The sequence below is a fragment of the Epinephelus fuscoguttatus genome, linkage group LG4 (assembly GCF_011397635.1).
Source record: "Epinephelus fuscoguttatus linkage group LG4, E.fuscoguttatus.final_Chr_v1".
Classification (NCBI taxonomy): Eukaryota; Metazoa; Chordata; class Actinopteri; order Perciformes; family Serranidae; genus Epinephelus; species Epinephelus fuscoguttatus.
In genome coordinates, this window is record NC_064755.1 from 11931354 (window position 1) to 11958003 (window position 26650).

Consider the following 26650-nt stretch of genomic DNA (forward strand, 5'->3'; position numbering starts at 1 on the left):
ACTGGTTGTTCTCCTTCCCCCAGACAGTGGCGCCCCCAGAAATTTGTCATAAAAGTGGCCAGATGGGGCAACTGAGAAATGTTGGGGTGACACACCAAAAGTCATACCTGAATTTCAGGAATTCAGTTATGCTGTTGTATTATTATAGGCAGTATGGTGATGCAGTGGTTAGCATTGTCGAGCAAGAGGGTTCCCGGTTCAAATCCAGGGTGGGGGGTTCAAACCCTGGGTGGGGGAGCCCAACACCCACTGAAAACGTGTTTGACTTCCCGTCGAGAATGTAGACACAGTACGTGCTCCCCCAGTACCCCCCAAGGGCATTTATTTTGCAGTTAGTATACAAAAAATCAACATACTTGACAGGTTTATAGTGTAAGGAAGCAAACACTTGTGTTGTAGGACATCAATCAAACTGCAACTCAAACAGTTAATCATTTTTGCAAATGTACGTATTCGATTTCTTGTTGAGAGTAAGATGAAAAGATGAACATCACTGTCACGCCTGTACATTGAATATAAAGCTACAGCAAGTAGCCAGTTAGCTTAGCATGGTATAAAGGCTGGAAACAAGGGAAAAGATTGAGTCTGAATCTGTCCAAAGGTAAGAAACCCAAACAAAAATCCAACCAAATCAGCTGCTCTGCTAAAGCTCACTGATTTGTGAGTATCCACTTCTCGGTAGTCTTATGACCAGACCATGATTTTTTTTTCTCTGTCTGATCCCCCATCTGTCTGCACTGTCAGCAGAAAGACAGGTGATGCTCTGTCTCTGAATACTCAAGACTGTCTCTCTTCTTTGTTGCCCTCTGTCTCACTCTTCTGCTCAAGCATGCTGGCGGCCATTTAATGAAATGGTAATCTTATCATGCTGTTGCACGGGTGTTTGTGTGTGTGTGTGTGTGTGTGTGTGTGTGTGTGTCTGTGTGTGTGTGTGTGTGTGTGTGTGTGTTCTTTGATCTGTCTGTCATATGGTCGTACAGCTGTGTACTGACATGATTACAAAGGCCTGACCAGATGTGCTGGCCAGCTGTCCATGACACAGACTCTGTTTTTGTTTGTGTGCGTGTTTGTGTGTGTGTGTGTGTGTGTGAGTGAAGGGTAAGAGGCAGCATATTGTCCTATTGGCGAGGGCAGGTTCAGAAACAACACCACTTCTCACTCAAGTTTTTTAACATCACTGTGGACGTGCTTGTTGTGCCTGCGCGAGTGCGTCTTAAAACGTAAGCAAGAATACGATTGGCTTAAAACATTGGCTCCATTCAGCACTTCCCACTTCACTGACACTTGAGCCCACAAGGGAAATGTTTGTGTGTGTTTGCGATAGAGACAGAGAACGTGGTTGCAGTCCATATATGGTCATGTAGTTTGGTTAGAGCCAGTGCGTTTGCTACAGAATGAATCAGAGTGCTGTTACATCAGAGGTACGGGCAGGCGGGATGGATCACTTGCACTCCTATTGGAACACACACTTCCGTTTGTGCATGTGTGTGTGTATGTGTGTGTGTGAGAGAGAGGAATGACAGAAACACATACTCAGATGGCCTACTTTTCAGCAACATGGGGATGTAAGGACTATTATGCAGCAGTGCGGGCGGGTAGTGCAGAGACATGGTGTGAATGAATGGGAATAGATGGACAGAAAAGGGGAAGTCACTCCCATGTACAGTACTACACCTCAACTTATTCACACTGTCAGATCTGATCATAAATATGACTGTATACTCATGACAGAGAAGAAGTGAAGTTCTCTGATACTGCTGTAAAATTGTTGCAGTTTTGGGATATTTCTCAAAGTTTTATTCAGGTCAGCAATCATAATCTTTTGTCAGAATCCATTGAAAACCATGTGTAAATCAGGGGCAAAAAATTGCTGTTGAGCCCTGATTGACCCTCCACAAACACACATATATATTCAGGAAAATCTGCAAAGTCGGCGCAATATAAATTTTTTTTTGACCAATCACTGCTAAGTGGGTGAAATCAAAAATGGGAAGGTCATCAGTCCTTGCGAGCCAGCTACCCACTGTCTCATGCACTCTGCGGGAGATAGTCCCTGAAGTTCCCTTAGAAAAGCTCAGCTGAGTGACCGTGTACTGCTCTTTAACGGAGGTAGGGCAGTAAACCAGATGTACATTTGCCAAACCAACCAACATATCATACAAAGATACATATGATATCTAACTAATACGTGGCAAACATCGTAGCGCCTCTGCCGGTTAAGTTTGGCGTAGGAAAAGCAACTTGGATAAGTGACGTCACATTACGTACTTAACATAAAGTTATGTACTTAATGTAACGTGACGAATCTTAAGATAAGTTCACTTGTGGGCCTTTTCCGCTTTAACTTTTGGCCGCCCTGAGACAAGCCATGCCATGCTGATTTAGATTTCCATTGTCAGTTTAGACCTTCTCCTTGGTTTCACACGGCACAGAAACACCTGTCTCGGAGGAAAATCCTATGTTTGTTTGACCCATCCACCTCCCCAGCCTCTCTCCCTACGCCCACTTGCACTCTTTATACTACTTCCTTCTTTACTCCCGTCATTACATTGGTCACATGATCACAGCCTTCACAATTATGTGGGTTATACATGACTTACTAGCTCATGATTACGTGGGTTATATACGAACTCTGGTGCATTACTTTCGTAGGTATTGATGTAAACTGTGTATTAGAAGAGCCCCAACCAACCAGTTTTCATCCCTGAGGTCTTTTGTCTCATAAAGCCTAAAAACACTGTTTGAAAACACTTCAGAGAAAGCTTTTATCTCATCTTTGTGTTGCTTGTGTTGCTTTTCTTCTTCTTTGCCTCATTATGGTCCACAACATGAAGTCATTATGCTTAGCTGATATATGAAATTACCAAAAGCCAAGTGATACCAAGAATGTTTTGGTGCCATTGAGGGTCTGGGGGCCAGTAGCAGTTGCCCATTTTACTTGGTTGTTAAACAAGCTTTAAGATACTGTCTGGATAAGATTTTTGATTCCTGTCTGTGCAATGCATGATGGTAGTTAGCTTCTGAGTCAGTAACTACTGATTGTACATTACACTTTAGGATAAACTGTGGGATAATTTTAGCCCACTGTATAGTATAACAATTATGACGAAAGATTCAGACAACACTACAAAAATACAAACTGTATGCAGTGATGTACAATGCAGTGAGTGGTGAACGAACACTTTTGGCCACATGCTAATCAGCCTCACAACAGGTGTTTTGCGTTTGACAGTTTTTTCCGTGTTTGAAGCTGTGTGAATTATATAGTTTACATTCATTCATTTACGTGAAAACAGCTCCATCTTTGCCATGTGTAAAAGATTAATAAACAATATCAAATTTGCCTTTGTGACTCCTAATTAAGTCGGCCTTCTATTATTATTCATATAAGATTTCTGGTGCTCTTGTCGTTTGTACGCAGCACCAACTTTAAAATCCTGTTTAATAATCAGACCTACCACAGAGAAAAGGTTTTTATATAATTGGTCATTTTTCTCCTCATTTTTTTCAGGAACATTTCAAGGCCAGTGGGTTGGTGGGATGCGGCACGGCTACGGAGTTCGTCAGAGCGTCCCATACGGGATGGCGGCCGTCATCCGCTCCCCGCTCCGTACCTCCATAAACTCTCTCCGCTCTGGTTCGGAGCACAGCAATGGTACAGCTCTGCTGGACCGGACCGGGGCAGTGGTTCCTGGTCCTCCTCCTGTTCCTGGCACTTTGACCACCAGCGTCTCCATGTGCAGTACGGGCAGCAGCGGCAGCAGCCCTGCTGTGTCTCGTGGAGGTTTTGTGCTTACGGCACACAGCGAGGCTGAGCTGCTGAAGGGGAAGAGAAAAGGAGGACTCTTCCGGAGGTCCATCCTGTCCGGACTCAAGCTGAGGAAGTCTGAGTCCAGGAGCTCTCTGGCCTCCCAGAGGTCAAAACAGAGCTCGTTCAGAAGCGAGGCTGGGATGAGTACTGTATCCTCTGCTGCATCTGATATCAACTCCACTATCAGGTAATAAAAGGAGTAAATAATGGAGGGGGTAGGCAATTTCTACTGTAGGCCAGGTAGAGGTATGCTCATTGGTGTAGTGGTATACACAGATATACAGGGTATACCCACCTTTTTTTCTGGTTGTTTACAGTATACAAACATATCAGCCAGGCTTGGTTTTAAATTTCGACCCAGTACCCAAGGAAGTACATCCATACTGGATAATTCCACACCTCACAATTTATGTCCAATTCCAACATTCAGTGCTAAGTCAGGAAGTAAACTGAGTCGGAATTTGATGCAGGTGACTCAAGTTTGCTTCCTGTCCAGCCCAGTCATCAGAGGAAAATGTTCACATTGTACATTTCTGCAAACCACGTTATATTTGTACATTTCATTGACTACATAGCATATCAGAATTTCTAGAGCAATATATGAGCTAATTTTGCCAACTGGAGGTGGAGGTGATGGTGGATAATGTAACGTGGGTGTTGTAAGCCATAACATGACCTTCTCTGAACCATATCCACGAAAAAATTATGTACAAATGTAACGTACCCTTGGTTTGCAGAAATGTACAATGTGAACATTTTTTCTGGTAATGGCTGTGCTGTCTAAAACCCACAATGAATGTCTGCCTTTTTACTTATTGTAATTATGATCTTTCTGAAACCAATTTCCATGCACAGCTTATGTAAAAATTGAGAATTCACAAAATGCTGGCACTAAACATAAACATAAACATAATCCCATCTTTTTTGCCAAATTGTCCAGTATTGAGGCTGATGTCTGCCAATAAGGTTGTGTGCTGAAATACACAAAATTAATTATTAAAATAAATTTTCACATCATATTTCAAAACCACACCCTTTCTCGCTAAGGTCAACAACTTTCCTTGGTTCAACTTTTACTCTGCATTCGTCTAATATTGGGGCGACCCATCAAACCCTTCCTCAGGCTTCCCAGTATCCTGTTTTACATAGAAACATGTCAAAGCAATTTCAATGCCACTGCACTGACTGACTCTGCACTGCACTGAAAATGAATGAAGAGGGCAACAGTTAAATAATTGGAGAGTTCAGAGAAAAGAGTGTGTTATAGTAACTCTGTAATGAGGTAATGAAATGAATGAAAGAATGGAGAAAGGTGAAGTGAGACGACAAGGAGGGATGACGTACTTAAAAAGGTAACTGTCCCTCATCTGAAGGACACCAAGGCTACAACAAGCACCTATCCTACTTAAGTGTCTTCAAAATGGATTGGCATGAGGTTCAAAGTGACCTATAGGTCAAAAGGTCAGTTTACTGTTCAGCTAGCCTGATAAAAAGTTTACATTGTGTTTCTTAGTGATAAGCCAGTTATCGTCATCTCTCTCTGCTCCGCTGTTGTCCACTCTGTTTTCTCTTTATTGTTCTATGAGCAATCATATTGGACACACTGGCTCAGAGTCAGTCAAAGAGCGCACATGCCGCTGGGTACTGCCTGTTTGATTCATCCTGTAAACAGTAGCATCTTTAACTCGAATGCGGTGAATCAACTGTGTACCACTGGAAACACTGGAAAATTCCAAGTACTCTGGATTGAGGTGGCTTATTTTTAAAGGCACCAATTACTAGACGACAAGAGTAAGCAGCCCTTAACCCTGTTTGTTGGCAAAGTGGCTGACAGGAGCTTATCAGGTCTGATTAATTATTGGCGAGGCTGATAAGGTGAGAAACTTCTAGGGTTTTTTCCATTCTACTGCTGTAAAAATGCACAAAAAAGCCTCTGTGAGGGCTCATGTATGCATGCAAGATAAAGACAACATTTATTATTTATGTGTATGTAATGTATTGCAATTAATCAATTATTTACTGATGTGTTAGATATTCTTATCATTTGAGCATATTATAGCAATAACGCTGTGCTGGTGTAAACGTACTAAAAGGAAATAGAGATTTAATTAATGGGCCGGAGGAGGCAAAATGAATACAAGCCTTTGTCAAGCCTTGTCCTTTATTGTTCCCTACCAACCTCAGAACGACTGTATAGTGGCTGACCATAAGGAAGTGATATATCAGGACTGGTATCATATGAATAGACTGGGACAAGGGAATAGAATGAAATATATGTTAAGCATTGTTACTGTATCGACTGTTGTCAGGTTCTTGGGATGTATATTCCCTAAGACATCCAACACACTATATTGTTATTAAACGAACACTGGTCTTCAGGGTGAAAGTCCGCAGTTTGTTTGACCAATTCACCTGCTCTGCTGCCTGCCCCATACACTATGATAGCTGCTCGGAGCCTCAAAAATGCTGCCGCCCAGTGTGACTAATACCACCACTAAAGGGTACCCCAGTGCATCTTTATTTGACGAGTTGATCTTTGATTTTAATAGTTGTTTCTGGATGTTTTGCACAAACTTAAGTTATTCAGAATAGTTTAAAATTTGTGAAGTGCCCTTATTTTCTTCCTTTCCAAGCAAAGGATGTTTTCAATTTAATATCTGTGTGATAACTGTCGACTTGAGTAAGGTCATTGATAACCTAGCTTAGCACAAAATTGTAAACAGAAGAAAATAGCAAGCTGGGCTCTGTCCACAGCCTCTACCACCACCTTCATTTATATATTGTATCTCATTTATTTGACACAAACAGAAATGTACAATAGATAGATTGTTGAACTTTAGAGTTGGCGGTACTCTTATTTTTCAACTTCAGACAGAAGCTTTGGGCTAGCTGTTTCCCCCTGCTTCCAGTTTTTGTGCTAAGCTAAGCTAACTACTTCCTGATTCCAGCTTTATGCTTAATGCACAGAGATGAGATTAAAATCATTGCCACTGGTGCACAGCACTCCTGTTACATTATGGTAGAGCTCTCAAAGCTTACCTGCCAACCAAACCTCTCTTCTTCTTGTCAAATTTATGTGGAGGATTACTGATTGAACACACCCTCTAAACCAATGTGACCTGTCATTTTTCCAGTCTTGGAGATGCAGACGCAGAGCTGGCCGTTGCAGATGATGATGTGGACGCCACGGCAACAGAAACCTACTGCGGGGAGTGGAAGAATGACAAGCGGACGGGATTTGGTGTGAGTCGGCGGTCTGACGGGCTGCAGTACGAGGGGGAGTGGCTTAGCAACAAACGCCACGGCTATGGCTGCACCACATTTCCTGATGGCACAAAAGAGGAAGGGAAGTACAAACAGAATATCCTGGTGAGCGGCAAAAGGAAGAACCTGATCCCCCTCCGGGCCAGTAAGATCAGAGAGAAGGTGGACAGAGCCGTGGAGGGAGCACAAAAAGCAGCTGACATCGCCAGACAGAAGGCTGAGATCGCTCTGTCCAGGTAGGGGCTTTATGATGGTTTGTTCATGAGTCTGTGCAGCTGTCTGTCTTGTCTTTGTCATTTCCTTCCAGTCCTTTGGTTGAAACAGAAGGCCACCCAGGTTAGAGGTGGTTTGTGTATCTACACTGGTTAGATCATGGTTAATGTTTAATCTGAACTGACGAAGGCCTTAAAGTCCCTGAAACCTACTTTCTCAATCAGATTCTGAATCGGAGGGATGGGCTTCTATAGACATGCTAACATCCTGCAAAAGTTAGACTGATTTTGTTTATTTTACATGAGACATTTCTTTGTTTGGGTTTGTCTGTTTATCTGTTTTTACTGGTCTGAAGAAGGTGGAGCTCACTTGAAAAGAAGCATGTAATGTACTTCTGCACACCTGCACAAAATGGGATGACAGTCTGGGGATTGATTGCTTTTGTTTCCAGCATTGTCTATCAAGCCAGCTACCTAGCTACAGCGATGCTCTTGCTCAGGTTAGAAAAAGTCAATGAACTACATCATTTGAATCTTTTAACAGAACTGAATGAACTCATTCAAATGAGCAAAGTGATTTGTAATTTCCAACTCTAATTTCCATTCCTCACCTTTCATCTCACTCTCTGCCTTCTGTCTTATCTCGCTGTCTTTGTGTCGTACCAGTGTCCACCCCCTGCTGATGTCTCCATGTGTCTGAATCACTGGGGGAGCTGGCTCAACATGTTAACACTTGCGGATGGCCCCATTCCGCATTATAATTGAGATCAATGACAGATTAAGAACAGGATTAAGGTTAAGGTGAAAGTAGGGTTAAGGAGGTTATGGTACAAGTGAAACAGCAAGCGAAGCAAGACCGCCAGGAGCTGTTCAGACTCTGATGAAGCTGCTCTGCTGAATGAAAATGAGAGCCTGCTCTCATTATAACTCTGCTCATTGAACTGAAACAATGAGCACAGTTGGGGTTGTGATGTTAATGGGTGTGTCCTGACCTTTTTTACGGCCGCTAGAAACTTTTGGACAGGAATGTAAAGCAACAATTTTTGTTTTTCAGCTCAGGACTCAGAAATTAATTAGCTGTCCTGGGACCTGTTGTCATGGATACACATCGATACTCTTGTCATGTGGGGACCCATCAGAAGTAGGCCTATGACCCATTTTGGTCCCAGACCTTGTTGTTTCAAGGAACCAGGTTACAGGGCTGTGTCAGTTCAGTCAGTTCAGTGTGCTTGCTGTCAACCCAAGGTTTGAATAAGGAAATTTAACAAGTGTCAGGGTGAACATTTGGATAATGAGTTCAATCCAGGGATACAAACTGAGCAAGCAATTTGGCTGCAAGTTTCACAGGAATCCCATTCCACAGTTAAATCTATATCCGCTAAAAAGATGGTTTGCCTGAGCCAGTTCTGAAAAGTAACATAGGAGGTCACAAGTTGAATGTTTCTTCCTACGCCAATGACTGCAGTGGAATTTAAACAGTATTTCCCTGATACCATAGCAACAACATTGAGTATCTAAAATGTGAGAAAAGTCACTTGATAAGATTTAATTTAATACATAGTTTTGAACCTAGAGGATAGAGAGCCATGTTTGTGAATAGACAGTCAGTTTAATATTCTGGAAAGTGAAAGAGTGGCTGGGTTGAATCAGTGGTTGGTATGAGAAAGAACATGAAGTCCAGCACACACAGCTGGTATTAACAATGTAGAATTTGTGCATCCACAAAAAGAAATAGTTTGACATTTGGGAAATACACTTCACTTTATTTGTTATGTCATTTGTCGTCATGGACATTACTTTAAAGGTGTAGTGTGTAGGATTTAGTGGCATCTAGCAGTGAGGTTGCAGATTCGAACCAACTGAAACTTCTCCCGTGTTCCAAGAGAGCAGGAGAACCACCGTGGCTGACATAAAAAAGTGAAAAAGTGAATAGCCCACATCTAGAGCCAGTGTTTGGTTTGTCCATTCTACTGTAGAAACAACATGGCGGACTCTGTGGAAATGGACCCTCTCAGTATGTAGATATAAACAGCTCATTGTAAGGAAACTCAATGATTCTTATGGCGCGTTCCAGGCGTGTTTTTACAACCTTCTACCTGTGAAAGTGCACTGGAACGGCAGTCAAACCCGTAACTTACCACCCGTGAACTCGTACCAGATCAATCCCAGTTACGCTTTCTGACGTCACACAGCCCTCTAAACCAATTACCTTACTCCTCTAAACAACAATGGCAGCCCTATGGATGCGGTGTTGATGCAGGTGATACACGGTGAGAAATAGACATAAAATAACCCTAATGTTAATTGGCAGCTGCTCTAACAGCTGGTTTCAAGTGCAAGAATAAATCAATACAAAATATGTTTCCAAACACACAGATAATGTAAAATAAAAAGTATAATGGCATCTGTGACCTTATGCGCCGTTTCTCCTCCTCCGTTTTGTTCAAACGTGGAAGAAACCAGCACCTTTAGTGACAGAAGTGATCATAAACAAACATAAACCCGCACGGTCTGCCATGTTGCTTTGACACTTTGGCGTGACTTGCCTGGGACGCTATGAAGTCGTGAGTCGTGACTTGAAGTAGTGACTTACGGGAACGTAGCATTAGATTCAGGTGATTATGCATTAATTAATTAATTAATGCATTAAACTAAAGGATTGATTAGGACACATCATATAATGTATAATTTTTTTCTCCATTTTTTAATTTGCTGAAAATGTACGAACTATAGACTATATATTCTGTGAAGATGGAGTACATGTCTCCATTTATTCCCACTGTGCAAAAATGAGTCCAAATACTGCGAAAATTACCACTGTCATTTTGCACTGGTGACGTCATTTTGAGCCAGAGTTTGTGTAGTAGTGATTGATTAGGACTCATCATATAATGTATAATTTTTTTCTCCATTTTTTAATTTGCTGAAAATGTACAAACTATAGACTATATATTCTGTGAAGATGGAGTACATGTCTCCATTTATTCCCACTGTGCAAAAATGAGTCCAAATACTGCGAAAATTACCACTGTCATTTTGCACTGGTGACGTCATTTTGAGCCAGAGTTTGTCAGCCAGCCACCAGGGGGCGATTGAGATGTTTTGGCCTCAATTTTGGGGAGCTGCTGTCCATCTTGGTGCTAACTCTGTTAGATCTCTGTAGAACTGTTAGATCTTGTTTCATGCAACTCACGGTATATGTGACTTGTATGTTAACACTAAACAGTGGAATGCTGCAGTGTTGCAGTCGCAATAATGAACACAAGTTCAACCAGTCCCCTTGCATTCTGGTTGCAATTTTGCCTAATCACTGCAACTTTTACGGCAAATTTGACTATTCAAAGCAGGTAAAGTCTCATGTCATTGTAGAGTGCGCGCAGTGGACGACCGCTGCAGGAGTGTGAGCTCTGTTTCTGGGACACACACACAGTGACAGGGCTAACTGTTAGTATCACACAGCTAATGTTACCCAATGGTTACAAATGGGTTTAGAAACAGAGTCAGGCCATTTTGTTATCAGTGTATTGTTTGCATTGTTAAATGGCTCAATGTTTGATGTTAGCTGCTGCTGCTGCTGCTGCTGTGTTAACTCGTGCTATGTACCGTAACTAGGCAGAGAAAGCAGGAGAGCAGCTCAAGGAGATGGTCCTCCAGTGCTGCATTGAACAGCAGCAACAGCTGATCATTGCCAATGCTCATAATAAAAGGCTCCGAATCCGAGACAGCATTACCACTATGTATTTCTGCAAATTTCATGTGCCTCCACAATTTCATTGCAAACAAACAAACACATTGCCACATAGAAAAGTTGCTGTGAAATCAGACATTTAAGGCTAAAACAATCCCAAAAACAGCCCACAAAATCCCTGAGGGACTTGCAGGTACTGTGACTTAAGTGTTATCTAAGAGGACACCTAGCTTTGCAGTGCCAGCACAAGTTTTCCCTCTATTAGGTTATGTTGTACAACAGATGTGCGGTCCTGCAAAGGAAAGATATGAGCGATGATTGGGATAAATGGCTGCAGAGTGAAAGCAGTGGGTTAGTGACACTGAGTTTGTGAATGAGCCAGTGGTCTGAAAAGGGTTAGGTTTACTATCTGATAAGCAGCTGACCTTGAAACAGATCAACAATGAAGCACACTGACATCATGGTCAATAACTGTAACTTACATGTATGTACAGTATATGTATATACCTTCGTGTTTGCATGTTCAAGAGTAGATGTCCTGTATTCTACAAGTGTCAAGACTTAGATGGACAAGCGTGTTTAGGGGATAGAGAAAACACAAAGAGTGTGACAAAGACATGGTTTGAGACAGAAAAGAGAGAGATGAAGAGATGGAAAAGTTGGAGTTAGAGAGAAAAGACAATAACAAAATGAGAAAGAAAAAGAAAGAGAGAGTGAGAGAGATTTCCGCATTATGCCAACAATGCTGGCAGGCAGCCTGAGAGAGAGCAGAGAGGCTGAACTAGAGGCGTATACACACACACACACACACACACACACACACACACACACACACAAGCAAGAGAATACATGAGGTGAATCACTAAAGATCCAATCCTATTAGTCCTGATGACAGTCTTCTGCTGAGGCCAGTATGACCACAGCCTGCTACAGCTGCTCACCTAACTCATCTCACACTGTTGATAAGTCACGCAGAAAGAGAAAGAAATGACGACAAAATTAAAGTTCACATCAGTCACTGGGTTGTCCGATATAACAGTAATTAGATCTCCTCTCTCTTGTATGATGGTACATGTGTGAAGGAATAGTTCAGTCGATGGTGGTCAGCACACCGCCAGTTTGGAGAAGAAGACTGGAGTCAGACACAGAAGCTAAGCAATTTGTTGCTGTGGATGCCAATAACATATTTTTAAGCCACATAAAAGGGTCCCACCTAAAACAGTAAATATCAGTTTAAGTGTACGCTATATTGAGAGTATTTTAATTGCTTTACCTTTCTGTAAGACAGCCTGATCCAGTGGGAAAGCAGTTAAAGGCTTCAGTTCCCCGTCTATGCTCTCCTCAAAGCCACCAGACTCCATTGACAAATAGCAATTTTGGCTTGCTGAGCACGGGAGCTACTGGTCTACTGCTGTCTCGATCAGTTAGTTTGTGTTATTGTGTGACTTTAGTGAATCTGAACTAACCATTTTAATCCCCAAAGTCACACAATAACACAAACAAATTAACTAATCGAGGCAGACGATAGATAGATAGATAGATAGATAGATAGATAGATAGATAGATAGATAGATAGATAGACAGATGTAGACCAGCTGCTCCTGCGTCCAGGGATGTTAAATCACTGTTTTTCTCACTGGAGTCTGGGTTTTAAGAGAGTGATAAAAAAGCAGTTAAAATACTCCCAGTATAGCGTACACAAAAACTGGTATTGATGTTTTATTGCTGGCCCCTCCACAGCAGGACATTGCTTTGCTTCTTTGGCAATACTCCTGCCTGTTTCTCAAAAGTGGGGGCATACCAACTGCCATCTACTGTAGGTATAACATTGACTATGGATAAGTACCTCATACAGCCCTACTTAAAAAAAATCAGAACTATCCCTTTAAGTTGCAAGACTTGCAATTAACAGGTCATATACAACGAAGACAGCAAGCATAGCTAGAAACACCAAAGCTATAACATGTGTAGCCTAATGCTAACATAAGCAATGTGAATGGCTGGACAGAGTGGCAAACAATCTATTTTGTTAGGCTGTATCTAAAGCAGACTGTCAATTTGAATATAGTGTAACATCAGTGTTTTCACAGTGTGAGCCAGTCAGCAAATGTAAAATCATAATATCCCTCACAGTTTTCAACAAAGCATCATGGCTGAGCAAAGTCAAGTATCCTGTTTTAAAAGGTGTCAAAATTCCCTGTGGAAGAAGAATATGAACAGTTATACTCTGATGAGGAGAGTTAACTTCAGACATGAGTCTATGATAGAGTATATAAAGAGTTTATAGGTGTGATTTCTCCTCACCATACTAATAGAGGAAATAGGTAGTAATATAGATGGAATATAATAAATGGGTAAACTAAGATGAAGCAACAAACCTTTCCCACAGAAAAGCGTTTGTGGTTTTATGATATGAGATCATACTCTTATGTAAAACACAACTTTAGTAAAATTTAGATCAAACTAGGATAAAAAGTGATCTGGTTGATGTTTTGTGATGGTTTCACTGTTATAGATCACCACATGATTCCCGAGCGCGGCACCGCTGCTGCTCACCGCTCCCTCAGGGGATGGGTCAAATGCGGAGAACAAATTTCACACACTCAGGTGTGTGACAATCAGTGGAACTTTACCTTTACCTTTACTTTATAGAATGGAAAATTTACTTGCATTCTGCACAAGTAAACAAGGCACAGCCATGGGCAGATTATGAAACAATGGGCCCTCGGTCACAGATATACAAAGGGCCTCTCCATCTCTTGTACACAGGAGGAAGACACACAGATTTTGTGGTGGTTTTACATCTCTTTGTTGTCATTATGCATCTTTTTGTGTTTTTGTATCAGAAAGACGCCCGACAGATGTAGAGTTTTTGTTGGAATAAATATCAGATTAATCATGATTTAAATGTCTTAACAGTGTTAGAATTTCATGTTGTTTGTCAACTAACATTTACATTTTGCAGATGTAGGGGTTTGTTCTCCACACCTTATGACTAAATGTCATTACGGTACGTTGAGAGGATTTTGGCATTTGGACATTTGGAAGACGTTGAATTTTGGTTACCTACTATCATTAACATCTGTCGTCAGTGTTCTACTTCAAATAAATTTTGGCATTCTGACATTGAAGTTTGCTCAACCGAAGTCACAACCTAAGTTCAACCAAATATAAACGTCTAACAACATTGGTAGCCAGCTGAGTTTGTGGTCATTTTGTGTCTCCTTGTGGTTTTTTTTTGTTTGTTTTTTTTTTTTGTTTCTTTTTGGTAATTTTCATTTTTTTATCGTTTTGCGTCTCTTGGTGGTCATTTTGAGTCTTCTCTTGGTCTGCACTTGTTAATTTGACATTTAACATTTCGTGAATGAAAACCAAGGGGCACCCTGACACCTCAGGCCCCTGGGCCTGTGCCTGGTAGACTCGTTCGGTAATCCTAAACCTCTTCCTCTCAAGACAAATGAAATGCTATAAATGAACTGTATCTGTCCCCTTTCTTGGCAAGTTTTTGTAGATGAGGAAATTATTTCAAGTTTCATCCTTTTGATCAGCACAGGGATTGGTCCTATGTGTTTGTGAGAGTGTTTGTAAGACAATTTTAGAGCTGTTGGAAGGCATATTTTTGCTGTTTTGGTGGAGGCTAGCCAGTTCCCACTGCTTCCTGTCTTTGTGCTAAGCTAGGCACAAAGAATGATAAACTTATAATTACGATGTATTTTTTCAAAGGTAGTACCTCATACATTTTACTATACCTATCATTAATGTCAAAAAAGTATAATACTTTTATATAATTAATGAATGCCACACGCAGTATTGCAATGAAAAAATCCCCTGCAGCCCAAAAAGCATTTTTCCCATAGGCCACCAATGTAAAAGACAAGTCTGTAAAAGTGTTGACAGGACACTTCAAACTATGGTAGTAACAAAGATAATCACCATAGCATTTATTTGACAGTTATTAGTATTTCAAGATGTACAACCGCGTTTCCCATAGAACCCTCTGGTAAGGTAGTCTGCTTTGTTTACAGTAATTATACTATTGCCCTCTAATTAACATGCCAGCAATTTATTGATATGAATATATTTCAAACCTTATTATTCATTAGTTTCACCAGTCTGTCAGTTGTCTTTGGTTTACATCTGTCATTCTGCCTCTCAGTGGCTTTCTGTCTGTCTGGGGGCAGTTTAACTGGCGTTGTTTTTCCTGATATCCCCCTGAAGTTTTCCTTGAAATCCATTTAAGTTTAAAAGTTCAGTGGGCTTGAACAATGTTTGACTGAATCACACAAATTTGGGCCCACAGGTGGATCTGGCAGGGTTACGACATTATATTAAAAAAATAAAGTAAAGACACACAGGCAGATCATGCAGGCCTCAGCTTATGTATGCTGAGGAGGACTGTGCTCGGATATTTGGAGGGCATGAGCTCATGCACAAGGGGGGCTTAAATTATTTTTGGGGAGGGACAGAGTGTCCTTGTTTAAAGTAGGGTGCCACTTTCTGCATGCTTAAAGCAGATAAACCACGATCTCAATACAAAAAGTACTTGGATGAGCCTATTTCGTGAAGGCACTCAGAGTGGCAGAGGAGAGACAAGACTCAGAGTCTACAGCCATGCTCGCAGCTCTGTGAGGCAAAGCACTGCTGAGGTGCATTCAGCTAAATGCTAACACATCTTAAAGAGGACCTTTTTATGCTCATTTTGATGTTCATACTTGTATTTGAGGTTTCTGGTAAGACATGTTTACATGCTTAAATGGTCAAAAACCACTTTATTTTCCTCATACTGTCTGAAAAACTCCGTTTGGTGTCAGTGTCTTTAATCCCCCTCCTTAAAAAGCCCAGTCTGCTCTGATTGGTCAGCGTTTCCAGGTCTTTTGCAGCTCTGTTAAACACTTTTAAACACAATCAGGAATATGATCTGAAAGTGGAGATAAATTAACAACATCTGCAACCAAGATTGTTTCCCCAATGTTAGCATGTGGCTACATGTAGCAGTGTAGGCTTTGTAATGTAAACACCTATAGTAGAGTGGAGCAGATGGTCCAGGCTGTCACTACCTGATGTCATCTTGTAGCAAAAGTACAGAAAACAGTTGGAAACACAGTGTTGGGCAGTAACACGTTATTAGTAACACATTACAGTAACGCTGTTAGTTTTAGCAGTAACTAATACTCTAACACGTTAGTTTTTAAATTCAGTAACTCAGTTACCGTTACCAAACGGAGCGTTACTCCGTTATATTTGGCCAGGTGTTCCCTGATGTTCCCTTTCACTAAAACATTTTAGCCCTGAACAATAAAAGATAGTCAAGTCAGATAGAGGTATATGAACAGTTCTTACCAGAACATCTTAATGAAACACTTCTCTCACCATCTCTGAAGTCACTGTCGACCTGCTGGCCTCACCACAGTGCTTAAGATTAAGCGGTAGCGCTTCTGTAGATTTTTAGTCCCAGTAACGTTATATCCGGTGACGTGATATCCATTGTTATCCCAAGGAAGCTTTTAGCTCATTTTCCATATTTGTATCCAAGTACCATAGTTGTATAACGATTAGCTGCCTGACAGCAAGTGACTCCATTGTAGAAGACGGTTGCATGTTTTCTATACCGTTCAATTGTTTTGTCAAGTTGTAGTCTAACAGTCCGTTGGTTAAACTCCATCCGCTGTCGCTTAGGCGATGTAGCTACGAGCCAATACAGTTAGGAAATGTTTTAGGCTGCAGTGCTGAGTTTCCCAAAACATGATCCTTCTTAGCAACGTTGTCTTCTTTGTGGCTTAGAAAAACTACACTGCAAAAAAGAAAAGCACCTAGCGCCCTCTAGCGTCCCCACTCAGTCATCTACAGCCAGGACGTACTCAAAGTATAGATGACACTAGTGCGCATGCGTCAAGGTCATGGCGGGATTGCGAGCCAAGACAAGAGTCCTAAGTCGTTTTTTGTAACTAAAAAGTTACTTTTCACAGTAACACATTACTTTTTGGTTTAAGTAACTGAGTTACTTACTGAGTTACTTTTTAATGAAGTAACTAGTAACGGTAACTAGTTACTATTTTTCAGTAACTACCACACTGTAGAAACAGAATATTCAGAACAGTCTGAGGCCTGAGGTTTTTGCTCACCGGGATTACTTTCACACACGTTCACCTTATTCTGTGAAACTCTGGCCATGATAATTATGAATATCCATCATTTTAATAATTTATATATATATATATATATATATATATATATATACATATACATTTATATATATATATATATATATATATACATTTATATATACAGTACAGGCCAAAAGTTTGGACACACCTTCTCATTCAATGCGTTTTCTTTATTTTCATGACTATTTACATTGTAGATTCTCACTGAAGGCATCAAAACTATGAATGAACACATGTGGAGTTATGTACTTAACAAAAAAAGGTGAAATAACTGAAAACATGCTTTATATTCTAGTTTCTTCAAAATAGCCACCCTTTGCTCTGATTACTGCTTTGCACACTCTTGGCATTCTCTCCATGAGCTTCAAGAGGTAGTCACCTGAAATGGTTTCCACTTCACAGGTGTGCCTTATCAGGGTTAATTAGTGGAATTTCTTGCTTTATCAATGGGGTTGGGACCATCAGTTGTGTTGTGCAGAAGTCAGGTTAATACGCAGCCGACAGCCCTATTGGACAACTGTTAAAATTCATATTATGGCAAGAACCAATCAGCTAACTAAAGAAAAACGAGTGGCCATCATTACTTTACTGTACTGTATATATATATATATATATATATATATATATATATATACATATGTATATATATATATACATGAAGGAACATATAATATGTCCTCTTAAATCTGAGATTTGTTAATTATCACTTAACGCAAAATACAGCGCCAAATTGAATTTCGCCAAAGAAATATAATTCATCTTGAGGAGAACATGAAGCTGTGACAGTCTGCCTCATGGTTGATGAGATATTTCAGTAAAAGCCAAAAATGTTGCCCTGCTGGTGGAGAGGAAAATGATAAAGAGTCAGCAGATCATCAGAGTTATTAGATTAATCCTGTGGGGGCTGTGAATGTCTGCACTTTCATCTCAACCTATACAGCAGTTATAGAGTCCAATATAAAGTTCGATTTCTGCAATTGTTCCAAAGCACCACTCGCCTATAAAAACCACAGCATGCCTCTTCTGTGACTTGTTACCTTCAATTCAATTCAAAAAATACTTTATTGGTCCCTCAAGGGGCAATTTGAAGGGAGCGAGTTTGCAAACACAAATGCATATGAACAGTTCATTGACACACATAAAAACAATCTTCAAAACAAGCATGACAATGTTAGAAAGAGTTCAGATTCACCAGGATGAATGGTTGCGATCTGCAGATGGCCAACAATATCCAACGCCACAAAGGCACATTAACACAAAAAGTGTCAAAGTGCATGTATCAATCTGTATAGAGGGTTTACTGACCATGTCTTGTACTGCAGCTAACGACCTCTGAGTTAAAAATAAAGTCCTTTTCATTTGTTTAAACAGAGGCATCAGTTTAAAGTAGTCATAGAGAACATGTGTAAGGTCTCCGTTCATCTCATGTGCTTTTTCAGGACTTGTTCAGTATTAAAGCTGTAGTAGGTAGAAAAAATTAACTTTCTGTCATATTTGCTGAAACTGTCACTATATCCACACAGAACTTTCAACACTTTACAATAAGGTACACAAAAAACTAGTAGTTACTATGTAACTAATGAGGAAAGAATATGGATCTAACTGTTGGTCAGTGGTCAGTTGCTGAGTAACTCCCAATCAAATGTGATAGGGTAGCTAATCATTAGTTAATAATTAATTAATTGATGATGACTGAGGGTAGTACCTGATTTTTATGTACTTTATTGTAAAGTGTTACTTCACATTCCTCTGCTTCATTTTTGTACTGCAAGACAAAACAAGCAATCAGAGCTGATGAGTCTCTAACGCAGCTGTCAATCATATACAAACACTGCTCATGAACTGTAGTCAAACTGTCAAACTAGGCAGCACTGATCAAATATGAATAAAGATTCTGTTACAGCATTGCTTTTTCTGTCAAATGAGAACATTTGTGATTTGGCCACATATTAGCCAAGCCAAAAACCAAGCACCGCTTACCAGTCAAAGGGAATATTCTCATCTTACAGCTAAACAGTGCACTAAAATATGTTTCTGAAAACATTTGAGGCATGAAATAGGAAACACACTAACACAATCTTGATTGATATTTGATCAGCGTTCCCCAGTTTGACAGTTTGACCGCAGTTCACAAGCAATGATTGACATGATTGACAGCTGCGTTAGAGACTCTTCCTCTCTGATTGGTCTTCTTTACTCAAGTGTGGTAGATTCTACTATATGTGGTCGAAGCACAAGGAGTGGGAGAAGGAACCAGATTTTTTTTACGATCTGCTTGGTGTACTTCTCTGTGGATATAGTCTCAGTTTCTGCAAATATGACAGAATGTAATTTTTATAAAAGGTGTGCAAGAGATCTTTGTGTCTTGGCAATATTTTAGACCTGAGGTCATGAACACTTGACAAAGAGATGTAAACCAAAGAAAAAGTAAAAATACTTCCAATTAGAGAGAATGAGATATCTGCACTTCACCTGTTACACTCTAACTTTTCTATTATGCAGTAGATAATGTAGCCAGATTGATGTTGTCTTCCTAGAGCCAGCTGACATTTACACACTTAGAAATGGTCAAAACTCTGAATTTGTACTAGATTTAAAAAACACAATGGTTTTCGGTGTCTGAGATAAAGTTATTGAAACAGAAGCAGCATAAAGTGTTCATGACACTGCTGAATCGTGTCAGCAGGAGCAGGAAGTAATATGCACAATTAACTAATTCGACAAAAGTCGTGATGATCAGATTGTTTGTTTTTCTCGGAAATGGCAGAAACCCAACTTGAGTCTCTTATGATCCAAACTGTGCATACAGTACTGTTGCAGCCTGTTCTTCAAACCAGCTCTTTCCTTGTGGTGCACACACATGCACACACAGAGAAATGTCTAACCCAGATTCAGACAGCAGCATAGCCCAGGACAGGACAGCCTCTCCCTCTCCCTCTCTCTGTGTCCCAGAACAGCAGGGTATTTCCTTGTGGAACACCAGGAGAAACCCTGAGAGGTGAAACAGAGTCGCAGGATATTTGCTGCAGAGACTCTTGGAGCTAAATGATAGCACAATAGCAATCTGGTTCAAGGAGGATGCAGCTCTCATCCAACTTTCCTGGAGTGTATGCACGTTTCTAAATAATGTTCATATGCTGCATATGAACATTTATCCAACTTCTTAATGTGGCTCCATATCAGGAGGCAGAGAGGTCAAAGGTCAGGCTCGCCTCCAGAACAAATTCCCTGAGCTGGTAGAAATTCTGTGTCAGCTGTCCACGTGCCTGATGTTACAGTTAATCCTGGATTTGTATGTGTGTGTGTGATACTAGGCTGATGTTCCCTGATTACTGTTGTCACATGTGCTGATGTAACTGATGTGGCATCAGGCTACCTGTGATTAGTCGGTACCAGATAAACACACCAGTGACTCACTGTGCTTTGTGGACGGAGCCATTCACTGCAATCCTGTGACCTCGTTTCATCAGCTAGCCTAAAGCCCAGTGCACACTCTCTCTCTCACACACACACTATTAGCAGTGATGCACACCGAACAGTTCTGTTAGATATTCAGGTATGAATCACCCTCATCATCATCATCATCATCAGCTGGTTCAGAGTAATGACGGAGATGATGGAGGAGCTTAGCATGAGTCCTGGATTAGACTTTCTCCCCCTGTCTCTCACCTCACCTCAGTGAGTTTGTCTTCCTCTGTGTGTATCTCTTCCATCTACTGTTTGCTTTGGTTTTCCTCTTCTTCTGTCCTCCTTTATTTCCCTCGTCCTTTTGGCCTTGATATCCGTGCTCATTCACTCTGTCCTCTCAAAGGAGCTTCATGTACCTTTGTCAAAGTGTGGGCCTATGCAATACTTTGGTATAACTGACAGTTTGCTAAACTTCTTCGCTGAAAAGTGTTTGTCCAATCATAGCTTTACTACTGCACGGCAGGCCTGTTAAGCTTTAGGGCATGGTGACACATAAATGAATGCAGGTGGGTGACCATCGCCCACTCAGGCAATATGTGGGTGGTTGCTGGTTGTGACACACACATAAACCTAGCTTGCCAGCTAATGTTAGCTAACTTGCTGATAAAAACTGCGAAATATGATATGATACATTTTTCATCTTCTTACCTTTCATGCTTGTCTCCTGACTCACTGCCAGCCAGTCAGCATCTCTCATGTGCAACAGGTTTTATTTTTCATGGCCAGTATCAAACAATATACTTGGGGTTGCGTCTTTTGTTTTTAGCTTTATCAAAACCAAAAACACAAGAACAACATATTAAGTTCATTAAATGGCATGTTCTTCTGCTCTAATGCAAGCTGAGCAGTTGGCTTTAAGTGTTAGCATGCCTGGCTAACTTACCTGCAATAATAACCTAGCATTACTTTCGAAAGCCCTTTTTAAACTGGAATTGTGCAAATTTGCAGGAAAGCCCAATCAGTCTTCTTTTAGCGTTGGCAGTATAAAAGCAAAATCGAGGAGTGCAGCAAAATGCCGCCTGCCTAATTTTGTTCATACAGAATCACCTTTATTGGAGCAATGGGGGGCGTGTGCAAGTAGCAAAACGTGTAGCTCAGCCTGTGATGTAAACAGTGACATGGGAGGGAAGCTGCGGCTAGTCAGTCCTTTGGCGATTCTCTTGTAAGTCGGCCCATTCTTCACCATTCCCGTCATCTGATGGTTAATGGCCTCTTCGTTTGCGAGGGCAAGGAGGGCACTGGGTAGACAATTCTTTGTCTACCGAGTTGCTCATCTTTACAGTGTCTGTCAGGTTTGCATTTCCCTCTTGCTACTCGCTGCTCGCTAATTCCTGCTATCAGCCATTTCCTGTTTATCCACCACCTGTGACTCGCACGTGCGGCGTCATCAACAGCTCCTCCCACAAGTCTTCAACATTCGCCGAAAATCTGGCAGTGTAAAAGGGGCTAAAGTTAAGGGATGTAGTTTACTGGGCAACAGGTTACATTAGAAAAGTTCCCTTTTCATGCAATAATGGACAGCCAAGATGTTGAGAGTGACAACAGTGGTTTTGTCCTGAATTTGAATATGTTTTTTTTTTACACCCAAGCAATTCCAGTGTTACCTTTGCCAGAGTCATTGGTTATACCTTATCTATGAACCTCTTCTAAAAGTGAAACCATAAAAATAATGGACGTAGCTACTCTGATATCACATATTGGTTTGTGGACTCCCGTTTGAAGCCTAGAGTTTTGCCATTGCTATTTTGTTTTTTTTCGGAGCCAGGAGTGACCATATTTGGATGAGACAGTGGTGCTAAGGGGTGGATCTGACTCACAGACTTTCATGACGCCTCGCAGACAGCCTGTCACTCAAAGTGGTCACACCCTGTAGTATGAATACTTTTAAACCTTAATAAAATGTAAATGGGTGAGCTATGTAAAAAATCACCCCCCTGTAGAGTTGACATGAAGGGGTGAATTAGCTTTAGAGACCAGTACTGTTTTTATACCAGGCTGTAAACTTGTTTTTTTTCTGCTGTAAAGCTAGGAGACAGGCATTTTAACATGGGGGTCCGTGTGGTTTGACGCTGTTGTGGAGTCAGCCTCACGTGGCCGTTTTAGGTACTGTAGTTTTTGGCACTTCAACATGGCTTCATTTTTCAGTCCTGCAGATTGTGGCTTAAGTGAAACAAATGAACAGTGAAGTATAAATCTAACCTCTGAGTTGCCTCTCCGAGAATATTTCTCTAAAGGAAGCATCTGAACTTGGTTCTGTTAGAACAAATAAGATGCTGATTATTATTGTTTTTATCATACTGTAATATTACATGAGAGCTAACCAGTTTTAGTCTTGCAATGCATGAACACTGCTGCTCTGTAACTTCTGTAACGTCCAACCAATAGCCCAATATCCCAAAATATTCAATTTACACTTAGGGAAAAGTAGCTACTGTAATCGTCACCTTGAACCAGCTTGAACCAGCATATATTTGGTATTTTTATATATGCCTGCCACTTTGGTCCAGATTGAAATATGTCCACAACTTTGGGATGATTTTCATGAAATATCATACAGATGTTCATTGTTTCCAGAGGATAAAACCTAATTACTCTGGTGATTGGCTGACTTTTCCTCTAATGCCACCATGAGGTGAGCATTTTAACTGTTAATGCTGGAGGAAATGGCCCTTAAAATCACAGTAAAATCATTTTTTCTCATAAATCCCGTTCCGTGGTGTCATAAAGAAGACATTGCTGCTTGCCCCCTTTCCTTTTTCTTTAATGTAGAGGTTGTCAATCTTTAGAGCACTGCTATAATTACGCTGTCTCACAATTAATCTGGTAATGATTCATTGATGTTGAATATGTAACACCTTTTAACTCCATCTCCTTTCTTCCTTTTCAGTCTCTCCCCGTGCCACTCTCCATTACACCCTCTGTACCTTTCTTTGTCACACACTCTCTTACCTCCTCATCACCTCCATTCATCTCTTGTTCCTCTCTCTCTTCTTGCCCTCCATCATCAACTCTTTTTTCTTTTGGACAGGATGTTCTGTTGTATCATCAAGACCCCATTGAACAGGCATCTCTTTTCTTTCCTGGCAGTTGATTCATCCTTAAACAGGTTGTTCGCGGGGAGAACGGAAGTGAGACAGGAAATTGTGGAGGAAAGGATAAGAGAGAGAGAGATAGAGGCTGTGTTCAAAATAGCATACTAGGATACTGCTTACTCCATACTCAATCTGTATTTACTGCATACTGCATATTTAATTAATGATTCTGTACTATGATCACCAAAGCATTGTTGAATGAAAACTGGCTGCGTTTACATGCACAAAATATTCCAGTTTTTGCACTTATTCCAAAAATGAGAATATTCTTACCATGCTGTATACATGGATAATGAAAATGAATATTCCACTGATATTCCTGTTTACAAACAGCTGTGTATACTCTGATTAATGTGCCATAACATGTCATTTATCACTTCAAAATACAGAGAAGTAGAACCGCTTGTGTCTTTTCATTTTTGTTACAAAAAAGGATTTTTTCATAGTTACCCACTAGTGGTGCACTTGTTTGACCATATGAACGCAGCCTTCCTTTTTCATTTCTTCACACACCTTCTTGAAAAAGTTGGTGTTTTAACATTTGCGCATATCCAAAAACCTGTTGATATCAAAGTCTTTCATAATGTTTAAAGTAGGTGTGTTTCTTCTCCAGACCACAGATGTGGGCTTTTCTTTCGGGCATGCATCTCTACCCCAGCATTGCAAACTGTTGGCAAGTTGGTTTGTGTACAACCCATAAATAACAATGCACAGCTCTGTCTGCAAACAGACAAGAGGCAGTGTGTCACAAACTGCAGTAAAAACCCCAGCTGAGACATCTGAATCCGAATACGTTGTATACATGTTCAAAGAATGCTCCTAAAACCTGAATGATACTGACATATCTCACATGTCTTATGCCTAATTTGGAAAATTCAAATGGAATATGCTGTTCACAAATTGAGAATATTGTCATATTCCAAATAATAGTGGCATATTAGTGTGCATGTAAAGTTTAACATAGTTAATGTTTATCACAAATGTAAATCAACATAATTCCTCCCCTGAATTTAATGTTTTCAGTATTATTTTAGTGTTAAATATGTTTTCTATGATATATTTATGGCCTACTAAAGGGCCTACTGGGCATAAGCCCAGGGGCCAAAAGTGTAAGGGCCCCCCCTGGCCTTCATCTGCAAAATGTCACTCAAATTAACACATACTGACCAGGAAGAGGCTGAAAATGACCACAAAGAGATGCAGAGGAGCTCCAAAGAGACACAAAATAACTACAAAATGGCGCAAGACAACTACAAAGATACAAAACCACAAAAAGATGAATTACCATGCAAAACAAAGAGACAAAAAAATGAAAAACAATGACACAGAAAGAGGTTAAACAATATAAAGTCTGTGTATCCTGCTCTTATGTAGAAGAGGTGGGGGGACCTTTGCATATCTATGCCCAGGGGCCCATTGTGGGATAATCTGCCCTGAGTATATATGTGAGCTCCACATTTCCTCTTAACTGTACCTTAAAGTTACCTGTAATCATTTGTAACAATTTATTCAATTGTTAATTATTAATACTGTCTGTTTTGCAGTCCACCATCGGACAGTCTAAAGAGCTGCAATGCATTTCAGGATGGCTGAGTAAGCTCACGTCTCATACTCTAGTGTACATCTGGGCATTTCTTGCATACACAAAACCACATACTAAGCAGTTAGATCACACTGCATACTCAATTTTACATTATACTGAGTATGAATAAATTGTTATATGATTTCGATCACAGCCAGAAATTTAAGTATTTGTGTTGTGCTGTAAAGGTGAGAGCAGGTTGGGCCAAGAGTTTTCATGGGAAGCAGTTTATTCAAGATGTTTAGACCTTGTGAAAACCAGACCTCTGTCAAAATTTCTACATGTCATTACGTCACGTTAAACAGTAAGACAGTTTTCTTGTCTCTCCTTACACCTCACCTCCCCCACATCCAACAGGCAACACACATGGTGGTGTTGAGTATACTGTGGGCCTGGCAGAGCAGCGCTGGCAGAGAGTGCAGAGAGGGGCAAAGAGAAACAGAGAGGCAGAGAGGAAAAAAATCAATAGCCATCGACATGCAACACTGCATCAAGACTGTTACTGCCCAGAGAGAGAAAAGGGAGGGAGGGATGGAGAGGTTATTTTACACGAGTCGAGAGCCCTTCGAAAGACAGAGAAAGATAGGCGAGTGGAAAGAGAGAGATGGAGGTAAGAAGAGGGTTGTAATTGAGAGAAAAGATCTATTTGATATAACCAGAGAGAAAGAGAAAGAGAGGGTGGGACAAGAGGCAGATGAAAAGGGGATTGTGATAAAAAGGAAGGAGCAATTAGGAGGAGGCAGAAAAGAACATGGGAAGAAATAAAAGAGAGAGCAAGGGAGATATGAAAAGGCGGCTGTAAATGAGCAGTTAGTGAGATGAAGGAGATGTGAGGAGCCCGACAGGCAGAGGCAGTGAGATGAATTATTTTGTGATAGTAAACACATTTCAAGCAAATGATTATATAGCTTGTAAACAGATGAATACATACCATCTCATCATACTGTAGCGCTGTAATCATTTTCCTCCCATAGCTACTGCGTGAGGTATCATGTATTACATTAAGCTGTTCATGGTCTCGTGTGTTTCTCACCCTCTGGCTCAGATTTCTTTTATAATGAGATTCATCAGACACAACAACACACAATAGAAGTGATAACTCAGATATGAATGAAGGGGCTGATGCTGCATGTTCTTATCATATTGATAACTGAGAATAAATGATTTATATCGGCTTAAGTTTGCACAATGACAAGGAAGAATGTCTTTAGTGTCACTGGGACTGGAAACGGTAAGTAAAATATAATGTTTTCTCAGTGTTATACACTGAAATGAATGAAAAGAGCTTCCTTTGTGTCTTTTTAACATGCAGTGGCCCAACACTTCTAGAAAACTCAATCATATAAGTCTTATGTGTTCACTGGTGGCT

At 40.6% G+C, this 26650-nt stretch overlaps 1 protein-coding gene across 1 annotated transcript in view; it reads left to right on the forward strand.

Moving 5' to 3' along the window:
- jph3b (junctophilin 3b) overlaps positions 1–26650 on the forward strand; it is a 65826-nt gene that overhangs the window by 16299 nt on the left and 22877 nt on the right. The window contains exons 2-3 of the mRNA XM_049574822.1: positions 3512–3998; positions 6946–7311. Coding sequence (XP_049430779.1) covers positions 3512–3998; positions 6946–7311 — 853 coding nt within the window. The remainder of the gene's footprint in view (positions 1–3511; positions 3999–6945; positions 7312–26650) is intronic.